A 23,904-nucleotide genomic window follows, 5' to 3' on the forward strand; every position below is an offset into this window, starting at 1 on the left:
ATTCATATGGTTACATGGAACTTGATGCCAGATGCACTTAAACTGTAAGGGCAAAATCAATTTCAATGTACTCATTTATCCATTACGGGTTTCTAATTCTAAGAAGGGAAACTGAGGTGGAAATGAAACAAAACAGTTTGAAATGTTTTCCAACAGTTGCTGCAGTGATTTCTTTTTTATTTTCGAGGTGGGTGGTAGATCGCATTTCACATGGTTTCAAACAATCCACAGCATGGTACTGTTCTCCACAGAAAGCGGACAGATTTACGTGGTTTGTACCTACACACACGCACAGCTCAACTGTCAGCTAAGTGGCAGTAATAAGCAGTGAATAAAATCATTTTGCAGTCAAAAGGACAGGAGGTGGATCAGGAGGGACCTACACAAACAGGCGTGGTGCGTTGGAGAGAAGCCTTGAATTTAGTGACACCTGAGCCCTTCCCCTTTCAGATCTTCACCGCAGGGTTTTCTTTATATTGTTTTACACTCAAAGATTTCTCTTTATTGTTTAAACGTTACATTATATTTAGTACTGCCCTTTCTAAGCAATTCTTAATCAGCTGCGACCTAAAAATAGCCCAAGCTGACACAGCTTTAAAAATGTTATGTGTACCTTCAAAAGACCTGATATTAATTGTACTGCAACTGTGATAAGCCTTCATTTACACTGGCAAACTGAAATGCACCTTCCACACACGTTTACAGAAACGGGGGTGAAAGATGGGGGCAGGGGACTGCAGACTAACACGTTTCCACACAGTCTGAGCTGCCGGGCGGCGCGCTTTGCTGTGCTGACGCTGCTCTTGAGACAGGCGAAGCATCGGGATGGTGCAGGCTGCGGTGCTCTTCACAGTGAGAATCCAGTGGCTCCACTGAAATCCTTTCTGACAGCTAGGAGACAGGCTTATAGCGCCACCTCCTGGGGGAAAAGAGCGTCCTCAAAGCAATACTGTTCTCGACTTCCTGTGCCCTCCTCCATCACTGTCTTCTTCCTGCTTCTACCTGTAACTTCATTCTTCACCAGAGAAAGAAGAGCTTCTTTGAACTCAAGGCAAAGGGCAGAGTGTTTTAGTGTCTTTTGCCACTATTTCGTAGATATGTTCAAAACCTAGAACAAATTCGTAAGTTATTTTTAATTTAAAGTTACCGGGCCAAGAGGAGAATGCTCATTTGTTTAGTGCCATTACACCCAGTAATAACACCAATTACTAGTCTTATTGTTCAGATTAAACCAGCTTGTCTGTGTCCAGGAAATTTAAAAAGTTTGGGGAAAAAAAACTTTCATCCATCCAAACAGCTTATAACAAAAAAAAACGCTCCAAAAATAGAATATTCATTTATCTTGTCTCAAAAAAGGGTAAAAATATTAGTTTTGCTTTATGTCAAGTTCCTATTCACAAGCGCCCAATGGCAAAGTTCAGGGGTCAAAGGTTAAGTATGGGGACATCGAAAAGGTCACAAAGGCCTTCGCTTTCGTCCAGGTTGTAGACGTAGTCGTGGTCGCCGGGGGGAGGAGACAGCCGTAGCAGGGGAGAGAAGACTGGAAGAGAGAAGAGACCGATCACAAGAAGGCCAGAGACAGGGGAAAGGGTTTCAGCAGATGTGTAAAAGGCCCAAGATGGCAGGATATTCGAGCTCAAATCCAGTTTAATTACTTCTGACCTGCTATCCCAAGACCTGCCACTTCCAGGTTCACGCTCAAAGCTTTGGAGTCTGTCAAACCCGTCGTAATAACCCCGACTTTGGATGACAGTATTCGCAAGAGGAATATTAACACAATGGCGTGACTCTTTTCAAGCTCTCCATTAGGAATGAGCAGGAACATCAGAAGACTGGCAGGGAGAACGTCAGAGAACATTAGATCACATTTGTTTGACAACAGGTAACAGATTCTGAGGTTTTTCTATACTGCAGAGCAATTGGTAAAAAAAACCTACCTTCTGAAGTCATGAGCTCCTCCAGCAGGTCTGCACTCATACATTCTGTGGAAAAAAAAAGTTAAAAGTTTCATTAATAAAATTACATGAAAAAACCTATTTTAAATTACAATAAACATTTAATACATACCTTTAGTAGGGTCAAACATTTCTGAAAGATCTTTGGGGAAGTCCAGCACTGAAAGAAAGAAAACATATACATTCATATATACTGGCCTACTGCATATTCCTCTTTAACTACAAGATCTCCTGGAAAAGCTAAGGTTTTTTTTTGGAAGAGGTCTTAGTGGGACCAGTAGGGGGCGCTCACCCTTCAGTCTGTGTGGATCCTAATGCCTCAGTATACTGACGGGGACACTAGACTGTAAAAAAGGCGCCATCCTTCAGATTACATAAAATCAAGGTCCTGACCCTCCATGGTCATTAAAAATCCCAGGGTGTTTCTCAAAAAGAGTAACCCTGATGTCCTGGGCAAATTTCCCATTGGCCTTTAGCAATCATGGCCTCCTAATAATCTCCATCTATGAACTGGCTTCATCACTCTGCTCTCCTCCCCACTGGTAGCTAGTGTATGGTGAGTGTACTGGTGCACTTTGGCTGCCATTATCCAGGTGGGGCTACACACTGGTGGTGGTGGAGGGGAGTCCCCATTATCTGTAAAGAGCTTTGAGGGGAGTGTCCAGAAAAGCGCAGTATAAGTGTAAAGAACTCCTATTAACCCTATTTAGAAAAGCGAATGGCAAAGGATAGAAAAATCCACAATGGGTTGAGATATTGTAGTTCATGAGGTTATCCAGCAGATGGCAGAGGAGTAACACTCTCCTAGGAGAGAGCGCTCTTGAGTCCGTGCGTTTTCAACCACCATGATTAGTGAGTGTCTAACCCAGGGGGTGAAATCCTGTTCAGTCTTCGTCTGCAGGCTTTCTAGGTCTTTTTCGTTTTGCAGCACCTAAACTGCAAGGGGAAGTGGCCAAAGTTGGTATAAAAGGAGCTTATTTATGATGTTTAGAGCTCAACTGGAATGAAAACCTGCAAATTCAGAGGCTCTCCAGCACCAGGATTGGTCAGCCCTGGATAAATCCGTATGTAAAGGACAGTAAAAAGTGAATATAGAGTATTAGCCCTGTAGCCAGTATGTCACCAAACTGGCTTGTATTAAACGAGTACCCGCCAATGCTTTCTCAGACACGATGCTACTCTCAAACCGCAAAAATCTATAACCTATTTTACTTCTGTTTTCCAAGTCATGCCAAGGAACTATTATCCCAAAAATGACAGCATTGCAGTGAAATAGCAATTATTACACACACGAGGTGCTTCTTTTTCAGCATGCAACCTTGCCGTATCAAACAGCAAGCCAGATCTAAGGTCACGAACGGCCCCGCTGCTCTCACCACAACCTGTGCGATTCCTCAGCTTTGACGAGGCCTCATTAAAAGCCATTAGTCGCATCATCACCTACTTTGTGTTTCTATGCAGACACATTTTTATATATTTTTTTAAATGGATCATTTCTTTCTGTCAGACCTTGGTTACATTTCCGGACTGTACGGAGACCAAGCAGTCACCATGTAAAAAGAACAGAAAAGTCTGTTACAAAGGAAAGGAGTCATTCTGCCCATCCAGCCTGTTTGGTTGTTAGTAGGTGACAGGGAATCGGCTTCAGCAACATGGCTGGGCAGCCTGTTCCCACAATCCTTCGGAGAAAGAAGTGTCTCCTGGTCTGTTTCAAATGCACTTTCACATACTTTCCACTAGTGCCCTCTGGTTCTTGTTTCACTGTGTCGTGACAGAGCAATGAGTCTCGAATCCAGCAGGTCAGCCATCTCACTCCCCCATTATTCTCTTCCTACCTCCTACAGGCTGGAACAAAGACATGCGCTCTCCACCTATCCATCAACAAAAGAGTATCGAGTCGACGCAGACGTGTGAGGAAGGGACACTCTGGGAGCTGCTGTTGTTATCACCAGCTTAGGACTGCACCTTCCATTTTGCGCTTTTGGGATTCTTAACAAAAAAAAATCAAATGAATACAATTCATTTGGTAACACGACCTTCCCTTTCTACTCAACATTTTCCTGCAGACTCTTTTGTTTTCCTCCCAGAGGAGCAAACTGGAATCCGGGCCTTGCTGGTTGGATGCCAAGAGATGCACAGGAAGTCTTATCTTTAAAACAAATCTACCTAAAATATTTTGAAAGTCGCCTATTCCGTCGATCGCACTGGAGAGTACCGTTCAAATGCGCAAGGCAGAGTGAAATATGGTTACTGTACTTTCACTTCCCTCTTGTGACGGAGAACCATACTATAAAAGTACTGTAAAACTGGCCCCATTCCTTGCCCCTGTAGATAGAGACGCAGCTGCCTAGGTCCCGCAGGAAACCATGTCTTCCTGCCCCAGGTCTCCATACCCAGAACGCGTCTCCTCTGGGGAGCAGGCACGGTAACCGTTACAGCGCCAGTGTGCAGATGCCAGCTGGGGCGCTCACCCTATCTCACCCCATCTCCGCCGCACGAGCAAGGGAGGGGCGGCAAAATGGCCTTCGGCGCCACCTGTCCCGGGGGCCCGGTCTCACGGTCACGTGAACCGCTTCAAAGGCGCGAGGCAGCAACGGCACCGCACCGCAGCTTGCAGGCGCGCTGTCACCCCGCCACCCCAGCCACCCCGAAGAAGAGGGCGAGTGGCGGCTCTCGGGGCCCTGCCTTCACCGTACTGTCATCCTGAGAGCGATCTGTGTAAAAGACAACCTGCGGCACATTTCAGTACCTCGCTGCAGGAAGGCACGCTTCATAACTGAAGTGTAAGAAATGACTCAGGGGGGGAAACACCACAGCCCCGGCAGCAACCAAAGGAAACACAGATAAGCAGCTCAAAGTGCCGCTCACTTCTGGTCTGAACGTGTCTTAAGGCTAGCGTCCTGGTTTTGCTTAAGTCGGACTGGTAAGTACGGATCTCGAAGAACATGCTGTCCCCCAGTCTGTGTGTCAGGATGGGGTTAATACTCGGGGGGGGGGGAATCCTTCCAGTGTTTTCATCATGAGAGTGTACCGCTCAAAATGTATTGCACTGTTTTATTGACATTTTCTGCGACTCCGTTTGATCTCCGTTTGGAAACTGTTTGATTAAATCCACTATCCAATCCAAGTGCATAATCCAAATGCAAGTGCCGTGCTCCTTTTGTACATCAGTATACACTCCAATCCAGACAGCTCTGCGCTCTCGGAGCACCACAGATAACAAGAGATCGGAGCTCAATTCAAAACTGTTGATCAATGTCATTTTTAGTACTAGGTGAGATAAGCAGTTCCTTAGAAGAAACCACAAACTTCACGGGAAAACCAAATACAAACACCCTTCTTTCTACTGTGGTCAAAAATGCAATAATGGCGGGCTTTCTAACATCTCCTTAACACTCTAAAGTGCTCTCACACAATCCCGACTGAGGATCAGCTACCTTGCAGCACAGCTTCACCTCAATAATTATCTGATTTGACGCCTGGCTACAAACAGATGCACAAACCAGCCAGTTACACTAACGCCGCCACACACTGCAGCTGTGACAGGCCTCTGTACAATCTCCTCCAGCCTCCTCTGTTAATACAGGCTTACAGTAAAGGATCTTTCTGGAGACTGAACACCAGGCTTCCACTGTAATGAATGGTAAATAAACATACATTAGTATAATTACCCTGAGACTCTACATTTCTAAAACCGTTCAGAGTGCACCTTCGCTCCTCAAAACATCTTCATGAGCCACTGCTTCCAAACAGAATATTTAAGCCAGAGATCCGACAGGCTACTTACATTCTGAAGGATCTGATTTGATAGGTTCAAAGACTGTGGAGGAGGCCGGAAGGGAAGAACTGCTGTCCAATGAGGCCGAGGACTGAAGAGCTTGAGTGTCCAAAGACGGCGTCTGATTGGCTGGTGTCTCCACGGTGGGCTGGGCAAGGTCAAGTTCACGGGGGGTGTTACTGGAGGCATCTAACACAGGTAGAGAGTGGAAAGGGGGTGAGATTCACGGTTATCTCATGCACACCAATGCTCAGTGAAGAACATTTACTTAGTTCAGTGGTTCCCAATCCTGGTCTCGGTGACCCTCACACCTGCTGGCTTCTGTTCCAGCCGAGCCCTCAGTGATACAACCAAACCCTTCCTTGACTTAATAAGATTAATTTGAACTCTTCCCAGCTCTTCAACATGTTGGAGCTTGTCGTATTTTGTAAGTGAAACAACAATTCCAAACTTATGACTAGAAACAAAATGCAAATATTTCAATGAAGCAGCTCCTCGGATCAATTAAAGGTTCAATCATCTAGCTGGGGTGGGATGGAATGAAACCCAGCAGTTGTGTGGGGCACCAGGACTAGGACTGGGAACCACTGGTTTAGAATAATGCCTTCTAGGATCTGCACTGTCGGGGCCTACAATCTGACCCACTGGGGGCTGCAGCTTCCAGAAAACAAACCGCTTGTGGTCTTGTAAATACATCTGTCCTAGTAAAGGCATGCACGGAGCTCCTGAGTCTCACCTTCTCCATCGGGTTACAAATATAAACCAGCCACCCACTAAATCTGTGAAAACAGCTAACTATGATGATTCACTAACAGCAGCAAGCCTGTCTGGGCTAGTGTTTCCCTGCCTACTCAGTGTTACCCAGACTGCATCAGGCTGTCATGCTAGCCTGCACTAAGACTTCCAAGGTGTAGAAAAGGCCAACAGTGCCTACCGGCGATGGGCACCCTGCTGGCGCTGGCTGGCTGGCAAGCAGAAGCCGGGCTGGGCAGGGCGCTTTGGCTGGCAGGTGTGGGTGCAGATGGCGCAGGTTGGGGGGTGCTGGGCTGGGAGGCCAGAGGCGTCCGTTTGGGGGTGCTGGGAGTGCTGGGGGTGGGCAGGCTCTGGAACAGGTCGTCAGGAGGAGGGACGGGCAGCACCACGGGCGGTGAGCTGGCAGTATCTTTATTGACCAGGAGCACCTCGATAGGCCCCGACGTGCTCTTCAGATGAATCTGGTATTTCTTCTGCCCGTTCATGACCTGCGCGACAGAACAGCAGCTGACGTGAGCGAGGGAGGACAGACTACTGACCGCGCATTCTGCTGGACCTCCAAAGACCGTGCATCACCATTCTAACAGGCTCTAACCCCGTCCAAAAACCTGTTTTAAAATACCTCCGCATGAAGAAAAAAAAACAGCAATGCCAGGTAGTGTAGCACAGAGAACAACACGAGGAGTACCTACCGCCTCTGGAATTGGGACCTCTAACTGTGTGCCAGACGGGGCTCGAATAGCTAAGAGGGTATCACCTGAAACAAAAACAATTCGGAGTATTAGCCTGGAAGAAAAATGGCAGTGGCAGGCAAGCATCCTGCTGAAACACACAGCAAAATCAAGACTCGCTGACATGCGCTATAGCAGCTTCCCTCCCAGCTTATTAAAAAAAGGCTCCAGCAAATCTTTAGCTGTAACTCAAAACCTTAGCATCTGCACACACCCAGACTCCCCTGTACACACACACAATCCCAGGTCATGTGCATCATATAAAACATAGGCCATGTCTCTAACCCTCCCCTGCCCACACTCACACAAATTACATTAGTCACCTTTGAAGCAGCTGCAGATGTCTTCATGGGTAACATAAGCTAATGTTTCCATCTGTTAAGGACCACGCGATGGGCAGACCTACAGGATTTACCCACAGGACCTCGGGTTCAAGTGTGGACAGCCTACTGCTGCTCAGTGAGAAAACCAGGACAAGACATCCCCGGCCCAGGCTGCTGCTGGTTTTACAGTCCTCCTTTAATGATTTTATTGATTAAATTTATTACAAAACTCCTGTCACGTATGGAGGGCCTGCACAGGGGAAACTACATACAGCAGATCATCGATTGTTCAGCAACTCATAATCCACCTTCCAATTGGATTGTCCGGTGATGGGCGGTCACAGGCCGATCCCGAAAGTAGATCATGCAGTAATTACAAAGGGTATTCTGTCTAATTAACAGATAATGTACTATATTACGCATTGTATTAAACAAGGTGACTGGACTGTACCACACTGTTTCTGCAATACTATCCTTAAAACAGTCTATTTGAGTGTTTTTAAGTTCTTGGTGCTTTATAACACTTTTATTCAGTAAACAAATTCAAAATACAAAAAAAAAAACACACACAACACCCACAGACACATTTTTAAAAAAAGCTACTATAAAACTTTGATGACACCCAGTGTTAGATGACGCCTTCTCCCTGAAGTGCTGGATAATTGATAAACTGTAAGCCAGACTTTGAAAAACTCGTGACTCAACTGAATTCCGTCGCTAAGGATTGGCTTAGAAACTCTCAGGAGTGTGCCGAGCCCACCCCACGCACTGTGAAGAACACAGGCGGACCGTGCGGAACGGATTCACTCGGAGAACACCCACAGTGGGAAGGTAGGAGCTGGGAAATCGGGTTCCTCCGGCCCACTGTGGCCCTCCTGGGAGGGATCCAGCTCCAGGTTTTATTCAGAACCTCAGAGCATCGGAGGTGGGAGGGGCAGGAGCTGAGGAAGCGCTGTAATTCGACAGCTCTGATCGCAACTGCGGCCAGCAGCGCGGGTTAACGGCTTCATCGCATATCGAGGGGTAAGGGTGAAAAGGACGACCGGTCTTCCGCACGGAAACTGGGTGCTGTTTTCCCAGGGATCTCCCCCCCCCCAGCGTGGAAAGGATATCTGCTGTTCTGGGTGTCGTCGGTGACGTTCTTGATGCTCTGCTGCACCCACACCTTCTGCTGGTCCAGCTCGTGCTCGCGCCGGTCCAGCTCCTCCAGCTCGGCCTTCAGGTCGATGAGCTTGTCGGCGATCTCCCGCGTGTTGCAGCCCGGCCCCACCCCCCTGCGGAGGACACACACAGCACAGAGCCGGGGGGCCGCGGTCAGCGGTCAGGCAGACAGGGGCGCGCTTCAACCCCGGGCCCTCTGAAGCCGCCGACAAGGCCCGGCTCAAAGGGAGAGACCCTGCCCGAATCGATACCGTGACCATCACAGTTTCCACTCGCCCAACGGCCCCATACGGCTCTTCGTTTCGTTCGCCGGAGAGGCGGAAACCGGATTTCGGCACGACCTGTGGAGGCAGTGCCGAAAGGGGTCCCCAGCTCTGGCTGAGAAAAGACAGAAACACAGAAAAGAAACCTTCCGGAGAGCAGTGGGAGCAGGGCCACGTGTCCCCGTACTCACTTCCACTGGATGCTGTTCTTCGATTTCTTCTCGATCAGCCCGATCCCTTCCAGCACGTTCGTGATGTCATAGATGCGCCGCTTCTGCCGGACCGCCAGGGTGTCAGCTGCCTGCGGGAAACACGGCATTCAACGCCACAGGATATAGCGCCCTGCAACACTTCAGATGGGCACAGCAATGCAAGATCTCAGGACAACACAGAGACGTTTAATATGGAAATGAAAAATTACTCAAGGAACATTATAAACAGATATCTGTATAGAAAGGTGTTCTACAATTATGGCTGACTCAGCAGAGGGTAGTACATGTATCACATTTACTAACAATGTTACATGTGCAGAGAATCATCCTTTACATACTATGACCCCAGCCTCTCCCGACACCAGCAACTAGAGTGGGGGCGCCCCGCCTCTCCCAACAACGGCAGCCAGAGTGGGGGTACCCCAGTAGGCAGTGAGAGCCGGGGCAGAAATGCACAAGGCACAAAGAAGTGCAGAAGAGAGTAACGGCTGATGTACACAGGGGGCAAAAGGCTACGTGAAACAAGCAGAGCGTGGCAGCCATTCAGAAACTTTGTGTGTTGCAAAAGGAGGAGCCTGTCGTAAAATAACTGGGGTGAAGGGAGTACTGAGCAGTCCGGGAAGAAGACCAAAGCAACACAGCCGCACACTGGGCGTTCTGCCCAAGACCCTGAAGCGGTGATTTTTTTTCTGTGGCTAACCGAAACTGCACGACCGGGAAACGACAAGAGCTGGAAGGATTTGGAGCTCTTCAGCCACCATGCAGCTCTGTGAAACCTAAAGGATTGGGATCTTTACGCTGAGCAGTGATTGGAATAACGGATGGGTGGGGGGGGTACAAGCCTGTAAAAATGCCTCCAAACAGCTGCAGCAAATGAGACTGGAGATCTCAGTATTCCTCAAGTCCCAGGAAGTTACGTTATTTTCACCAAACACAGACACCACCCCGACTTGCATAAGGGTTACAGTCCATACAACCTGGCACAAGCCAAGTGTACACAAGCCGAACCTTTAAACGGTATGTTCACACTTATTGTTTCATATTTCAGGGCTGTAACGACACAATCACACTGCTACAATATTACAGCGTACTGTACAGAAAAACTGCAATCTGGCAGAATAACTGCACTGGGCTTTTTTCCAGCTCCGGGTGCACAAGCACCTTCCACATCACACACACAGCAGAACTTACTCCAGACAATGCACATCTACCAGAAGACCAACAAGACGATGCAGAACAAGACAGAGGTCGCAGACAGCTTCTTCTGTAAAGGTAGATTCACACAAGTGCTGGGAGTCCCTGTAACTGCAAACTCAGGCCACTGATCCGACCTGCACGGTCTGGAAACCTGTGGCGCACACCTCATGCCCTCTAAATCTGTATCTGCAAACGATAACGAGGTTCTCAAGCCAGAAAGAACTGAACAAATCTGCGGGATTCACTGCCCTGTGTCTTGGGTCCACGAGGGATGTTAATTAAATCCGCCTGGGTTTCTCAATCGACGCTGGGATTGGGGTTTGACTCATTAAAAAAAAACCGAGAAGATGAGAAACACATGAAAGACCACAACCAGGATGACAAAGTGGGAGAGGAGCAGGTTCAGTGAGTACAGACCACCATACAATTCAGGACGGATTTATTTTTTCTTTATAGCTAACGAGGATTTTGGAACAAAATAAAAAGAGGTGATTAAACCAACCAGCTCTAGTCACTGAGAAGGCAATGAATGTTTGTGATTATTTAGCTTTTACTTATTTGTTAAGTATTTTGGACCGTCTTTGATGTATTTTTCAGTGAACAAAACAGTGAAGGCCACTGCACCCTATCTACAGGCTCTGAGAGAGGCATTTCCTGGTCCTCTCTCCTCTAACCTGAGCTGGAACCAGGGCCAAGATGCTATTGCACCAAAACTCCACAAGAGGGGCACACATTATACACTGCACAGTATGCAGATCACTGCAGCACTACAATGCATTCCATGTCTGAAAAGGTGAGGTGAAAAATCACCTTTGTAAACAATAAAATGTTTGTAGAGCTCAACGGCCTGCAGAGGAGTAACACATTTAGGAATGACTGGAGTGCATATCCATTAGTCTTTTACAAGGCAGTTATATACAGGAGTGGACAAAATAATAGAAACAAGTGTCAAGTCATCGAAAAAGGGTGTTGGATCACCAGTACTGCCTGCGTGCACAGCAGCTTACAGCCTACCACCATCAACAGCAGGAATTCTGCAGGAGGGATGCGGCACCGTTCTTCAACGAGACAGTTAATCCACTCGCTCCTGGCTTGCGGAGACGGAAAATGCCATCTCAATGATCGTTCCAGGATTTCCCATGAAAGCTCAACTGGGTTCGGACCTGGTGACCGAGGAGGCCGTGACACACGGGTAACATCCGTGTCCCGCTCATCAAGCTAATGGGCAGCCGCACATGCTCTGGGGACGGGGGCATTGTCATCGTGGAAGACACCCCTCGGGGCAGGAAAGAAATACTGCAACACGGGGTGAACACGACCACTCCGATCCGCCACAGCAGCGAACAGCACCGATCGTGCTGTCTAAGGGGATGAGTGCACACAGACCATGCCTGGAAAACGCTCCCCACAACATCCTGGAACCACGAGAACCATTCACTGCTGGAACCAAGCACTCAGGGCTGTAGCTCTGACACATAGGTGGCATGTGTTCTCCATTTCTTGAAAATGTAGTCAAGGAAAGAAGGCAATTCATCCGGCCATACTGGACCACATTTCTCCACTGCTCAGTAGCCCACTGCCTGCGCTCCAGGTGTGATGCGAGGCTCATGCCCTGCAACCCTACACATGCAGAGAGAGACACATGCAACCCTACTGTGGTATCCTGTTCTGCGGAGTTCTCAGCAGACTGTTTTGGATTCAACTGGCTGCTCGCCAGGTTTTGGCACGGTTTTTGGATCCATCCTGGATCAAACTGCTCGCTCCCCAGGTTGAAATCTGCAGTCGCTCTCCCGCTTTGCCTTGAACTTCAAATGAAAGCACGAGCCTGGAGTGACGGCTCCCTGCGACCTTTGTCCTTTGCTGGTGACGTCCTTCTCTTGCAGTTCCTCGTTGACATCGTTAGACGGCGTAGCTTTTTAAACATCAGAAAATTGAGCTGTCGTGGTCAACAAAGCTCCTACCAAACAGGCCCTAACAATCCTCCTCCTTTCAAAGGCACTCTTATTATTGCTAGCCATAACTACAGGCAGACAGGCCTGTCCAGCATTTTCATACCCGAGTCTAACCATGCTGGGATGTTATCTGCTTAATTAACACGAGCCACACCTGTGTTGGAACCCTTGCCTTCACTATACTTGCTGCCCCTCATTAACCCTGGTGTTTCTGTTTTCTGTCCACAACCTGTTCGTTTTCTTGTCCAGGAATGACTAGACTCAGAACATTGAAGCTGTGACTATAACCCACCGACGTAGCTGTTTGAGAACAGAATATCTGGAGCCTGCCCATGAAGACCCGTTGAGGTTGGGGCCAAACCAGTATTTTATTTGGATAAATCTGCGAGAGAGAGACACATGGTGGCACTCTGTAACATTTTACAACTTGTCACTTTATGAGCTTGACTCTGCATTCACTCAACACCTTTGACAGCAGAAAACACCGGCATTAGTTGCTGTGTGCAAAGCAGTCGAGCTGTCAAAGCAATACACAATAACAAGGCCATGGGTCCGAAGAAGTTCATTCTCATATGCTTAAATTACCCCACAGAAAGACCAAGAACTTTAACCTCTGAAAACCACTCCTGAAACCCAAATGGTTCGAATGCGACCCAGGTACCCGGTGACTCTGCCGTCTCTGATGCTTCACGCCTAAGGTTGGAGTGTCATTTTGCATGCCCGGAGCTGGCAGAAATGAACCAGAAGGCAGCTCACGTGTCAAAATAAAGATACAAGGAAAACGATTGACACAAAACTGGACCTACTTCCCTCAGCAGACTAAGTGGAAACCGGTGAAGAGGAATTAACCACAAGGTTCTAAAAAAAAAAGAGACATGTCCAGTCCCAAAAAAAAAACAAACAGTCCAGATAAAATCAGTCCCTGGCCTACAAGTAATGCAGTTTACAACACACCATCAACTCCAATAATGACCTCTTGCTCAAGAGTTCACACACACAGGGAGCATACTTCCATGGACAAACACACCACTGGGGAAAAAAGGGCTCCATGTGGATAAGACTCATATGAGACACAACATTCCAGTGTCACTGCAATAGGCATGCAGTGTCTTTTAACACAAACTGTACAACCATGATCATTCCTTTCCCTGGACGCTGACTGAGCTTTGCAATGCAAATAGAGCATCTTATAGCATTCTTATCTCAGACTGACTTCATAACCTGAACCACTATGCCATTTTATGCCTCCAAAATGTGTCCGGTTTTAATATTCTCATTCCCAGGACGACACGAAGCCTCCTACTTCAACCTGACTTCGTGCAAAGTTGCGATCTTTCAAAGCCACACGACAAGTTACATAAAGGCAGTTCACACAACAACTGAGGCCACAAAACCCTCCATTGCTGCACGGCAGCTTCTGTGCTGCACAAACTGCACAATGAAACACACAATGCAGCCGAAAGGAAAATCAGACACTGAATGCACATCCGTGCAAACCAGTTCTTCCCAGAAATATGAACCCAGGTGCAATGCATGCGAGTGGACAGGAAAGGTTTCGTCTGCACTTGCATTTAAAGTACCATTCTTAATCGAACCAATTGCAAAACTGACTTCAGGGCACCTTATCATCCTGCTGCACAGCTCACACATCTGAAAAAACAGCTGCATCACTGCACAGCAACACTGTCAGAAAGGAAATCTCTTACAAGCGCAGCCACTGCGCAGTTGAGCAAAGAGTTAATCATTACTCAACTGTAACAGTCAAGAGACCCATGGCTGAGAAGGTCAGGCAGAGTAACAGAAGGAGCTCTCTGGCTTTAAATGTGCCAGCGCGCCACCATCGTGTCTCCTCACTGAAAGAGCCTGAAAGGGACCAAAATAAAAAAAGAAAGAGGCAAACGCAAATGATTCAATCAAGCTGATATTGACAGCAATGATCAATCAGCCCATCCAATCGGCACAATTTTGAAAATGGGCGAGGACTTTCGGCTATGCACCGTTTCAGTGAGTATTTGTTTCCGATTCAAAGAGCTCAGGAATTTCAGGACAAATTAGGCTAAGAGGAAAAGAAGAGGTTATTTCCTCGTTGGAGAGTGGAATGGAGAAAGAAACACAAACGTTCAGACCATGATTCACTGAAACGTGAAACTGTAATAATTACATAACCCTCTGCTGGCCACACTCAAAAATAAATACAGGAAGGTCCCGGTAGGCTGTCGCTGTTAAACATGACTTCGGGGATCTTCTGCGCCCGGTGTCAGTAAGAACACCCCACAAAATGAGAGAAGGGGGAATAAAAACGCTTTCTAACCTGAAACAGAGTATTCATTCTCGGACAGCCTTGAAAACGAAACCTGTATCTTGTGGAAATCCCCACGCAGTTCACAGACTTGCGTGGCTATCGGTGCAAGAACCATTTAAAAAAAATGTATCTATTGCAATGAAAAGGGGTATTTCTAATTATGGTTTCAGAGGTGTTTCTTTCTATAAAAGGGCAAATGATCACTAATCAATCAGGCGGACGACTCCACGTCTTCCCAGAACACAGAAACATACCCCGACCCCCCCCAAAAAAAATCCTGGGTTTGTTTTTGCTGCATCACCACGAGGGAATCTTTGTCAAAGTCGGTGACAGAAAAGCTCGTCTAAGGTCCTGAATTATCCGCGCAAGGATGCCTGACGTACAGAAACGGACCCCGAGTACTGTTTCACTGCGATCAGCCACAACCTTCACCCCCTCCGGTCCCCCACGGACAGCCCGTCCACGTCCCCCGTTTAAATGCCTCCTTTTCTCGGGACTTGGTTCGCCCGCCCACGCGTGGCCTCGTACACGCGGGGCATGCCACAGGTGCTGCTCCGGCGAGACCGGAGAGCACCCAACAGCGGCGGTAAGACGTAGATGTTTATAATTCATGAGCGAGCAGCGGCGCACACTTACAACTTTCAGATCCAGAACCCCATCCTTGGCCTCCTGCAACAAAGTAACGAACTTGGTCGTGAGCAAGCCCAGGCTCTTCTCGTGTCGGCTCGGGGTCTGGGGCTGTACTGGCTCGGCCATGGCGCCCGGGTCAGTTCGGATTAGATCCAGACGGGTTCAGCTCGGTTCTGGTCCAGCCCCCCCGATCGCCGCAGCCACCACCACAAACACCACGCAATTCGCTCTCCACCTCCTGGGACCGTCCCCGCCGCCGCCCGTGTCGCACCGCGATCCCGGAGTTGGGTTCGGTGTCCCGCTCTGGAATGTCCGGTCCGATCCGATCCGGCTCGGCTCCCTGTTGCCCGAACCCCTCTCGGCCTGCGGCCACCCGGCAATGAGGTCTATGGTATGGAGCCGTTAGCGGCGCGGGGCATGCTGGGATCGATTTGAACGGCAGGGGCCGTCTGCAAAGGGCAGTTTCTAAACATAAAAAAACAAAAGAGAAATCCGAGGACATAGTTCATTTCGATCCACAATAATTAGAATATCCACGAAATAATTACGATAACATGATAATATTTCATATTTCGTAAAGTCTACAGTCAAATATTTAAATACAATTCTGAGCACATGGCCGGCGGTGCAGTCTCTGTCGCTCTTATTAAGAACCCCAATGCATTTACAGAAAGCAGTAAATCCATCGGTTTTGTGTTGAGAGGCATGACTTTATTCCCTATGTGAATGTCTGATCATTGTCACTCGCCGCGAAGGCGACTCCTGTGATCTTACACCCACGCAGGACTGATACATCTCGCAACAATTTGCTCACCGGCAGTTACTGAAGCTGGGAGCTGCTGCGCAGCGCGAATAAAAGAGCTTATTCCTACTTTATCTTATTAATTTAAAACATCCCACCTCCAAAGCTGCCTTCCAACAAAAATCCGGCATTGTGCTCTTTAAATCAAACTTCCTGTTCCGTCAGAAGTCGGTCTTTGACAGGGTCGCAAGCTGCGTTCTCCTCGCTCCGCTGAGCCAATGGATTGGGACTGGCCCACAGGGAGTGTCGTCAAATTACTTCTTCAAAGCCTTTTATCGCTCCATTCTTACTCGGTTGTGAATAAAGGGCCATGACCCTGGTCGAAAATTGCGTTTTCCAGCGCGTATTACTGATAAACCTTGGTATAGGATAGGAAGTAGTAACTAGATGCTCAGAGTTGGAGGATGTCACTACTGAACATCAGTATTTTCCTGTATTGTGTGCAATACAACAATCTAGTGAAATCAAGACCTGTGCGTTTGAATTTGCAATGGTACCTTTAGGTTGTTTTTTTTACATAAACCTTCATTTTTTCTTTTACTCTGTTTACATTTACTCTGCTTTTTCTTTTTGTAAAGAATGAATGTTTACCTAGGTGTGTAAAGTACATGCACCATAGTAGGTAGGTCCCTTTTCAGCCGATAAAGGCCTATGGGGGAATGGAGGGGGGGGCAAGAGCCACCATTTTTCTCAACCATTCAACAGGTTGGTGGAGGTGGAGGTGATGCGGTCAGCATCACTCTCCGGCCAGCCTATTACCCCCGGAAGGATTAACCCCTGGTACTCACTTGGAAAGCAGGTTGAGTGGACCTGGGAGCTGTCTGGAAGGAATTAGAGCAAGCTCCATCGCTGGCCCCTACCTGGGATGGAACCCGGGACCTTCCGGTCAGGAGCTAGACGCCCTTACTGGCTGAGCTACCACATGCACTGCATTTTCCCCTGCAATTGTTTGTGTGACCATTTCACCACAAAGTATCAGCCATGGCCGGGTACAGACTGGGCCTTTTCAAAAGTCTAGATAATTGATTGTATATTTTACATTGGACGTACATTTATTTTTTGTCTTTCTCATCCTACATGTTTGTCCCTTGTTTGCTAATGCGTTTAAGTTCTGCTAAACGTATTGTGTGTTATGTTATGTCTTTTACCTGCCTGCAAAGCATATTTCCCATCTGGGACAATAAAAATAAGAAAGATGAAGGAAATGTCCCATAAGATACCCATAAGATATGTTAAGATTCGATTTCAGACTACCACTAGAATGCACTAGTTTCCTCTAACTCCGTTACAGTCACAGTGTTCAACCCCATGCCCGTAATGAGTCACTGTGAGTCATTTTCAGTTATGCAAGAGCCAGGACATAACACCTTATAAGTCATTAGTATTATTCTAAATATGTCATGTGACAGCATTATGCATCTATTTATTATCCACATTGCAGGACTCAAATCACATATTTCACGCAGCGTGGAGACAGGAAATCATGTCCTGCCGAACGATGCCCTCTTCCTGATCTGGAGAGTCCGAACCGTGAACTTTTGAAAATACCCTGAAACCCGGAGCCCCACCTATCAAAGCAGAAGGTGACACAGCCACCCTGCCACCCCGCTCTCCAAGCAGCAGTAAAGGACGTAACCAGCTCCCATGTCACGTGATACATTCGTTATCAGAACGCTACTAGTTGCTGTATTATTATGTGATACAGACAGCTTGACTGTTTAGTCAAAATTCCACAGTTTTACAGTCATTCCTACACACCACCTGATCAGATCCTCCCAATTCCATGATCATCAGCAACAAAGGGAATACAATTTCCCAAGGGAAAGGAAGGCCCTGCCTGGATCTCAGGGCTAAGGAGCTGGATTATCCCGTCCTTGTTAACAATCCCAGCTCCCCTTTCCCTCCCCCTCCTGTTCCCTGCTGTGCCTTTCCCCCCAGGGAAGAGATAAAGGAGCCCATCTCAGAGTGAATGGAGAACACACACCCCTCTCCCTCAGCCCACCGAGGGCAGCAGCCAATCACATTGCTTGCCTCAGAGTGGCCAAACACAAGAGATCAAGGGGCACCACAGCTAAAGAGTACAGCCTCGCACAGCCTGGCCACATCAACCGAGCAACACAGGCAGAGATGGCTGGCTGGAGAGGACAGCTCACGGTCCCACTGCCTGCAGTGTCACAAGAGAAGAGTCAGAGATGCCCTATCTGCTGCACAGCAAGAAATATCCCTGCTACCCATTCTGGGCCTTTCTGCTGTATGTCATTGCATTCTAAAATAAAAACAGTCACCCAATTTCACAATACACTATCTCAAAATGAATTGTTTTGTGTTTTTGCATTTTTGACTCCAGTTTGTTCTCATGCCTCGTAAATAATCGCTACAGCTGCTCTAACCGAAACACATAGTTCTCTATTTACTGTACAAAGTCATCATCATGTGGGTAACCAGTGTTGCATCAAACAGCCTACTACAACACACAGCCACAGGCAGGCTGTTTTAAAAAGCAAGCTGTGCAAGGTGGCTGTGCTTCAGCTTGGTTTTTAAGATAAGAGATAAGATCACTTTATTAGCCACAAACAATTTCTTGCATTAGGAATTTGTCTTTTCGCGTACCCCAGCTTGCTCTCCATGAGACACACAGACAGGGAGAGAAGCCTGGGTCAGAGCACAGGGTCAGCCATATTACAGCACCCCAGGAGCAGTTGGGGTTAAGGGGCTTGCTCAGGGGCCCAACGGAGTAGGATTCCTCTGCTGGCCACGGGATTTGAACTGGCAACCTTCCAGCCACAGGCACAGATCCTGAGCCGCAGGGCCACCGCTCCGCCCCTTGTTCCTAACTGCGGAGGGGGGCCAATCAGGATAAGATCACTGTAGATGTGTCGGTACCGCACCTGCACGATGGATTGACACAGGGCAGCTCCTTTGATCAAGCCTACAATATAATTTTTAATTGAGCTAATGACTACAGCATAAACAAAAAGATGTCTTGCTTGATGAGACATACACCTCAGCACTATGCATAATAAGATAATGTCTTGGAGTGCCCCAGTTTCTGCAGGGAAAACAGGTTTTTCCCCTTACTCTGATAAGGAGACTGTTCCACAGACCTGAAGAATAAAGGTGTATGCAGGGCCAGAGCCAAGTGAATACTTAATACAGAACAGGATCATTATCTTTTACCACCTCTTCTCTGATTAGGGGGCCCTGTCTGATGGCTTAGCCCTTTGTAGATAACATTTCACCTACATTGGCTTATTTGCTCAAGGTAATAGAGGAAATTCTAAGGCTCTTTCTTCACCTTTTGTTTCCAATAACAATAAGCAATTTTAATTTAAAGGGATATTCAGTCTGGTTTACAATACATAAGGTAATGGGCATATGCCTATCTAATGTCTACAATTTTAAGTGTTCGTTTCCCTTGAGTGAATTTTTTTGTATTTTTGCTGTTACACCTTTTGCACTGCTGTAGGGATTCGCTTGATCAGCTGATCAGTGTGTCAATCAATCAATGCTGCAATCAATAACTTTGATGCAATTTGTTTGACAGATCAAACACACCTCAAGAAACAAGCACACACAAAGACATAAGGCAGACTTAAAAATCTGCTTGTACACCCCAGAAAAGTAATGTCAAATCTCAGAACTTGCTAGCTCTCACAGTTGCATCGAATATTCAACTTTTTGTCTGCTCCTTTGTGTTTGCATGCTGCTTTTCCTTGAAGTGCAGGACTATCAGCGAGCCATGTCTCAGATAGCCAAATTATTCCAGCACTGAAACTCCACCTGGCAACTATACAATAGTGCTGGCCTGAGAGGGGTAGGTACAGGAAACCTGACCTGCTCTGCATGCCTGTCTGAGAAAAAGAACTTAAAAAGGGTTAGAAAAGAGAGAAGTACATTCTGCCCATCTAGCCTGCACTGTAGTTAGTAGTTAAATGATCCCAGGATCTCATCCTGCCGTTTCTGGAAAGAAACCAGGGTTTCGGCCTCTACAACACGGCTGGGTGGGGTTGTTCCAGACCCCTACCATGCTTTGTGTAAAGGCATGCCTCCTTGTCCCGATTGGAGGATCTCATCCAGCTGTTTCTGGAAAGAAGCCAGGGGATGAACAACATGGCCGGGCAGCTTGTTCCACACGCCCACAACCCACAGGTAACTCAGAGAAACGACAAAATGAGCTTTAAGAAGCAAAACTGCTCTTCCTCAAGCAACTGAGCTTAACGCAGTGCTCTTTAAACATAGGCGTTATTGTTCAATGTGCTCTTTCAAAAAGAATAATGCATGATCCTCCTGTTCCTCGATGTGGGACTGAAGATCTTGTTTTCCCCTAAAGGTCTGACGAGGGGCTCTCCTGGTGTGTGCAATGCTCCCGACTTTTAGAGCCATCAAGGACCCCTGAACATTTCATTCAAATTTAGCAAAGCTGTTAAGCAAAGCCCATAAGAGTCATCCCATTTCATGTCGCTGGTGAGCCTGATAAGCCACCCTTGCCTCCTTTCTGGGGTTTATCAGGTCAGCCAGTGCCTGCAGCTTCATTCTGAACTGTTAGTGGCACTTATATTATTTTCTCCACTCCTATTATCTTTTTGTCAGGCCTTTGTTTTTCAGAGCACTCGTATGGACGTCTGCCACCAGCTCAGGACTGCCTGACGCGCAGCTCCGGCCACCCGCCGCCACTGCTGAGGTCAGGGGTCGAAGGTCAGAGGAGCTGTGGGCCTCTCTCCGCTCCTGCTGGGATCTTGACTGGAGCTGCAGCAGGGGCATAGAACTACAAGCAGAGGTACCCTCCCCTCCCAAATTCTGACTGACCTACTTCTGTCTTTCAGTGTTACCGTTCACATGCAGTAGACGTCTGGCCATATTGCTCTCTCTGCTTTGGGACCGTAAGAGGGCTGACAATGAACTTCAGAAGTTCAGCTTGGTTCCACACCACTGGCTTCAAGTTATTAAACAGCCGGGGGCTCTGTACTGCTGTGCTCTTTCAGAAATGGACAGAGATGATGACCTTTAATGACCTTCCTCCTCTGACCAGTTTTTGAGTTACAAACTGTGCCCCTTTCTCTCGAGTATGAATGCAGTAGTTTCAAATTCTCAAGAGAGATGTCGAAAGAGATAATTAGTATACATATAGATAAGTCACAGATAATGCGATATAGATATGAAGCTGCTCCTCACAGTAAAACAAATGCTGTGAACCTTTTCTCGAAATAACATTTCTCAGGGAAGCGGTTCATTTTAAAACGTGATTCTAAGTGGTTTGGAAAACTACCTCCATACATTCAACATGTACTACAGATACAGATACAAACTACAACCAGCCCATCCCATGCAGTGGGCATCAGTCCTCTGGCGTTTGAAGAAGTTGCCAAACAGATGTGGAACCAGGAATGTTAAAGGAGAGAAGAAACGTAACAGAAAGCTTATTCCATACTTACACATAAAGGTCACAGAAGCAAAGTAAAGCTCCTATACAGGGGAGGGAGATGAGTTCTAATGCTGAGTTATCCAGTGTTGCAGTTCAGTGTAGGAGTGTGAGACTCGGAGGGTGGGATGCATTCCTCCGTTGGGACATGATCCTCCTTTTTTGCGCTGTGGAGTAACTATGTGTAACACACATCCTAGAGTGAACCAGGTTCCTTGGAAATCTAAATCAGTGGAAGGAGACATGTTTGTCCTCCGCCAATGGCTGCCCATATGCCATAAATGTCCAATGCTGCTGCCCACTGGCGTCCGCCCCCCCATCCCGGGACAGCGAGAGGGGAGGAACATTGTTCTCAGACAGAGAGGCGGAGCAGATCAGCTCCTCTTGTTGCAGGTGGTCCCTCAGACAAGAGGCAGGGGATGCTGGACTGCCACAGACCCTTTCTCCTCCACACTGCTGAGTCTCCTCCAGCCTCCTACCCGCCTGACACTTGGACAATAGCAGCAGAGTCACTTGTCTTTATGATGTTAAGTATGGGAGGATAAGGACTCATCTCACATGGATTATGATGGCTGAATCTGATCTAGAGTAAGATCTCCACTATGCCTTATTTAGATGGTACTGGGGAACATGTGGCTACCTAACCTATTGCTCACATCTTATAAAACCAGGTGTCTTCAGCTCAAGAATGATCCTCCAAGAGAAATACTGGAAGTTCACAGCACTGCCTGCAATCTACACTCAGCACCACTAGGTGGCGATATGTCAGACAGGACTTTTACCAGTGCTAGTTTAAAACTGTTTCTCTTTCAAACACAGCCGATTTGCGTGTCTCTCAGATATTTGTAAACGCAAGCACACTTATTATTGTTAGTGATTTTATTATTGTTATTTCATAACTCACAGCTTAGGTGATGGGTCTTCCTTGTTTAGCAGAGTCACATCGAGCTGTAATGTAAATGTTTCTATTTACGACATAACAAATTATGCAAGCCGAACCACAGCCACTGTTACAATGTAGCCCCACTGTAAATCAGTATTTAACTAAAGATACAGTTTGCACCAAACATATCTCCTGATTCAGTCATTCTGTCCTTAAAATGATGTATCACCTGTGAGTTCCTCTGTCCTGTGATTCCTCTTCTTTGAATTGTCTGGGTGTTTTTTTTCTCGTGTGATTTTTTGCAGGATAAGCTAAACCTATGTGGTTTGAGTGCAACACTTCTGCTGCTCTCCATTTTTGTGCTCTTAGTTACGTCTCCCTTAACTGGATCTTGCAAACTGTTTTGCAATGTTGACTCTGGGATTTTAGGACAATTTGTTTCTTTTTTCTCTCTTTTGAGATAACGTTTTGTCACAATGTTTGCTGGCAGCGTACAATGTTTTGGTGGCACCGCACTCAGTTTTCTGTTTAAGGTGCATTTAAAAAAATCTCTTTCATCTCCTTAGAAAAGTTGGAAGGGGCTGGTTATTGGTATCAACCAAGTTCCAGTTCATTTATTATTAATAATATTCTGCTCCATGATGGCTGTTCAATATAGATTTTTAAGATCTGTTTAGTCAGGAATTGTAGCAGAAAAGTATTAATTGGCAGGCAGAGGAAGGATAGCAGAAATTTCTGTATACCGATGTTGTTGAACGTGATGTACTTTAAGTACAGTATTTTTTAATTCAAGGATTGAATGCTGACGAATGTCCAAAAGAAGAAGGAGGATCGATCATGTGCATCAATTAAGATTGGAGTGAAAACAAGCAGACACTGCGGTCCCTCAGGACCAGGGCTGAGAACTGCAGGTTCAGAAGGATTGATTTCATGGCTTGGCCCTCATGTTTCATACTGATGTCATTATCAAGTTACCCTCAGATGTTAAACCTGTTAGTAACACCAAGGATTTGACCAGCTGAGCTATTTTGTTTTCTTCTTAATCTGCTCTGTTAATATTCATCATCACCAAGTCCCTCCAAAATCATAGCATTACAGCTGGAATGTTGTGGTTCTATAATGATCTGTGTTAAGAGGAAGGGTCTGGGTGTCCGAATCTGAACCTTCACAGCCCATTTTCAGACTTTGAGAACTGAAGCTTTGGACTTTTCACTTGTCCTCCAGGTGTGTTAATGATAGCATAAACTTTGTGGAACTAAATGTGTCTCTGGTTATGAGATGTGCATAAATGAGTACAATCTAAAGCCTATTGATATTGTCAAAAGCCAATTAGTTAACCAAACTCACAAAGTCCAGTTTTGATCTGACCTGAGAGTCACACAGCTCATACCCTTCATTTTATGTGATCTCATTTTCCCCCTGATTACCTTTCTCCGAGACAACTGGGAGCACTTTTCAGGTGTTTGTGCAAGCATTCATCACAGATACAGTATTTTAATTTTCTTTTGCATTTTAAAAATATTTTTGGTTTTACTGTTTTGGG

At 46.8% G+C, this 23,904-nt stretch overlaps 1 protein-coding gene across 1 annotated transcript; it reads right to left on the reverse strand.

The window, feature by feature from the left end:
• Positions 1–143: 143 nt before the first annotated feature.
• Positions 144–15,654, reverse strand: e2f4 (E2F transcription factor 4). Its single transcript, XM_088939047.1, has 10 exons — positions 15,264–15,654; positions 9,156–9,265; positions 8,651–8,814; positions 7,541–7,582; positions 7,179–7,243; positions 6,668–6,974; positions 5,743–5,922; positions 2,068–2,115; positions 1,938–1,982; positions 144–1,540 (listed from the first exon to the last, which is right to left on the reverse strand). Exons 1-10 carry the CDS (start codon positions 15,381–15,383, stop codon positions 1,425–1,427), a joined length of 1,197 nt encoding a protein of 398 aa, XP_088795173.1. The 5' UTR covers positions 15,384–15,654; the 3' UTR covers positions 144–1,424.
• Between the last annotated feature and the right edge of the window lie 8,250 nt (positions 15,655–23,904).

This window comes from Atractosteus spatula, chromosome 21 (genome assembly GCF_055471065.1).
Source record: "Atractosteus spatula isolate fAtrSpa1 chromosome 21, fAtrSpa1.hap1, whole genome shotgun sequence".
NCBI classification, from domain to species: domain Eukaryota; kingdom Metazoa; phylum Chordata; class Actinopteri; order Semionotiformes; family Lepisosteidae; genus Atractosteus; species Atractosteus spatula.